We start from the raw sequence: 2,573 nt of genomic DNA, 5'->3' as shown, positions 1-2,573 counted from the left end.
GTTCACTGATAATATAGAACTAGGAACAGCATTGCTACAAGACTATGGTGAGTACATACATGTACCAGAAATATAAATTATTTTATTTCTTTATGTTAATTTTAGACAAGCATCTTGTCACTAATATACCAAAGATTTTATCTTTACATGGAAAACAGGTCTTACAATACATCATAATACTGATATTGACTGATTAATTAAAGGGTGAAATGAAACTTTGCAAAAATGGTCTTAAATTATTTGAAATGATTAAGATAATTAATGGATGTTATCTTAATCATATTCATAATTCAGATAATGAATACCAAAATTGAATTATATGATTCTATGATATTTACCATGTAGATACAAATATATGATAATATCAGTTTTTTAAATACAAGTAAAGGAAAATTTTATGCATATCTAATGTAATGTCTGTACATCCATGCAATATAATAATAATTATTGCTGTTTTGTAGGGAAAAAAACCATTTCTTATATTTGATTCACATTTTCCTCAACTTTGTGATACTATGGCTACAGAGCTTAATATTATAAAAGCATCATCTCATTGTATATCACTGATCAGTGATGATGTATTTGATAAAGCTACAACTTCTACTATTCCTGTATATGAGAGAGCACAGGCACTTCTAAGAGAATTGCGTCGTAATCTTAGAGCATCCAGTGATCAATGCCAGTATTTAATGCAGCTAATTAGCATATTCCATAAAATAAATGACCCAGTTTTATCTAAGATAGCTGATTCAATGAAATCAGAACTGTAAGAGCAGCTTTTTAAATAACACCAATATTTAGTATTATGTCTGTTTACTTTTTGCTTATTATAATGATTATTTTTTTTTTGAAATTATGACCTTATAGTATAATTAATATCAAGAGTAGATAATTATTATCTACTCTTAATATAATGACGATATTGCAATATATATGATGCCACGCCTAGCCCTCAAATAATGACACCAGTTCAAGTTGCAGCTTGAGTCTGCTTGACCTTAACTTGCTCGCTTTCTTGAAAAGAATGTCATTCTCTTTTTTTTCCACTTCTATATGCATCATTGTATTGACTGCTCTAATCTTTTCAAATGTAACGGGTAAGTTATTTAAGTATTTTCTCTGCACTTTCTCTTAATAGGTACCTGTACAGAAGGTAGTATAACATTATTTGGTAGTACAAGAGAATATGAAGGACTAGTATCAGTTTGTTATAATGACACCTGGTCTGTTCTGTGTGCTGGTACTGACAGCAGGTGGAATGTAGACACTGCCACCATTGTATGTAGATCACTCAACTATAAAGGAGCTGGCAGTAAGCATTTGTACATGATCTGTATTCTTTTATTTGCTATTATTATTGCAGTAATTTTTAATGGCTATATATATATAGTATATTTTTCATTACATCTGCATGTACAAACTAGAATCATAACAAAATGGCTGAATGTGCAAAAATTAAATAATCACAACTCTTCTTCTATTACTCTAGCTCTCTTTCTCTCTGTTTCTCTAGTTATATTAAAGGATCATGGCTGGTCCAATGGCACTTCTTCATCATTACCAGCTGTCCAGTTCACCTCCTCTCAGTGCACTGGTGGTACTGCTAACATTATCACTGATTGTGCTAGTCTTGAGTCCATTACTTATTGTCCTGAACACCAATACAGTGGAGTACTCTGCAGCAGTAAGACATCAATATAATAATAGTATAATAATCAGTTTATTATTGAAATTATTATACTATAATTATGTGTATATTATAATATTTTTATTTATTTCATAGATCCAGATGCTACTGCAGCTGCTAATGGAGATACGGCTTTATTTAGTTTCCTGTCCGCTAGTAATTTAGGATTACTGCTAATCTATTACAATGGCAGCTATGGTACTGTCTGTGATGATGAATTCTCAATGAATGAAGTTCAAGTGTTGTGCACTGAGCTGGGATTCAGCTCTGATAATGGAAGTAATAATTATTTATTTATTTAATATTTATTTATTTTTTTTTATTTTTTATTTCTTTTTTCAGTTGCAGTTTCAAGTGAGAAGTTTGTATTCATTCAAGATGAATTCCAAGTTTATCTTGATACCATCCGTTGCCGTAGCTACATAGACACGACCATTGGTCGCTGCCTAAACGACGGGTTTCGTTCAACAAACTGTGACACAATTGAATCAGTTGGAATCATATGCCAGGGTAAAAGAGAGTCATCAAATCATGTGATAATCATACGATATCATACAGTTCAAGGTGGTTCCTGTAAGAATGGTGATGTTAGGTTAATGGGCGGGACAAGAGCAGCTGGTCGTGTGGAGTTATGTATTGGAGGCCAATGGGGGACCATCTGTAATAAAGGATGGAATGATAAGTCCGCTAATAGAGTCTGTAACCAGCTGGAGTATAAGAAAGGAAGTGAGTGAGAGAGAGAGAGCAAATGATGTTGTAATGATGTTTCAATTGTCCTATTATACATGTACAGTGTATATGCTATGCCTGCATGTGCATGTTAATTGTGTTAATTTCTAAATCAATTAAAGTATACTAAGTGAGACTATGCATACAGTTTTATGTA

General features: G+C 32.1%; 1 protein-coding gene and 1 long non-coding RNA gene across 2 annotated transcripts; both read left to right on the top strand.

The window, feature by feature from the left end:
* On the top strand, nt 1–159 carry LOC109591315 (uncharacterized). Its single transcript, XR_002189762.1, has 2 exons — nt 1–47; nt 106–159. It is a non-coding gene; the product is annotated as an uncharacterized LOC109591315 (long non-coding RNA).
* A 785-nt stretch (nt 160–944) lies between these two features.
* LOC109591314 (neurotrypsin-like) lies at nt 945–2,436 on the top strand. The gene is made up of 6 exons (XM_020007071.1): nt 945–1,097; nt 1,139–1,312; nt 1,514–1,684; nt 1,784–1,966; nt 2,030–2,197; nt 2,246–2,436. The coding sequence occupies exons 1-6, from the start codon at nt 1,025–1,027 to the stop codon at nt 2,419–2,421; spliced, it is 945 nt and encodes a 314-aa protein (XP_019862630.1). The 5' UTR covers nt 945–1,024; the 3' UTR covers nt 2,422–2,436.
* The last annotated feature ends 137 nt before the right edge of the window (nt 2,437–2,573 follow it).

Source organism: Amphimedon queenslandica, unplaced genomic scaffold (assembly GCF_000090795.2).
Source record: "Amphimedon queenslandica unplaced genomic scaffold, v1.1 AMPQUscaffold_8464_Cont19592, whole genome shotgun sequence".
Taxonomy (NCBI): domain Eukaryota; kingdom Metazoa; phylum Porifera; class Demospongiae; order Haplosclerida; family Niphatidae; genus Amphimedon; species Amphimedon queenslandica.
Note: the sequence above shows the minus strand (reverse complement) of the source record. Positions and strands in the feature narration are given on the sequence as shown.

Coding starts and splice junctions, on each gene's coding strand:
- LOC109591314 (XM_020007071.1), top strand. CDS start 1,025: ATGTCATTCTCTTTTTTTTCCACTTCTATATGCATCATTGTATTGACT. Junction 1,098..1,138: donor AATCTTTTCAAATGTAACGG/GTAAGTTATTTA, acceptor TTCTCTTAATAG/GTACCTGTACAGAAGGTAGT. Junction 1,967..2,029: donor ATTCAGCTCTGATAATGGAA/GTAATAATTATT, acceptor TTCTTTTTTCAG/TTGCAGTTTCAAGTGAGAAG.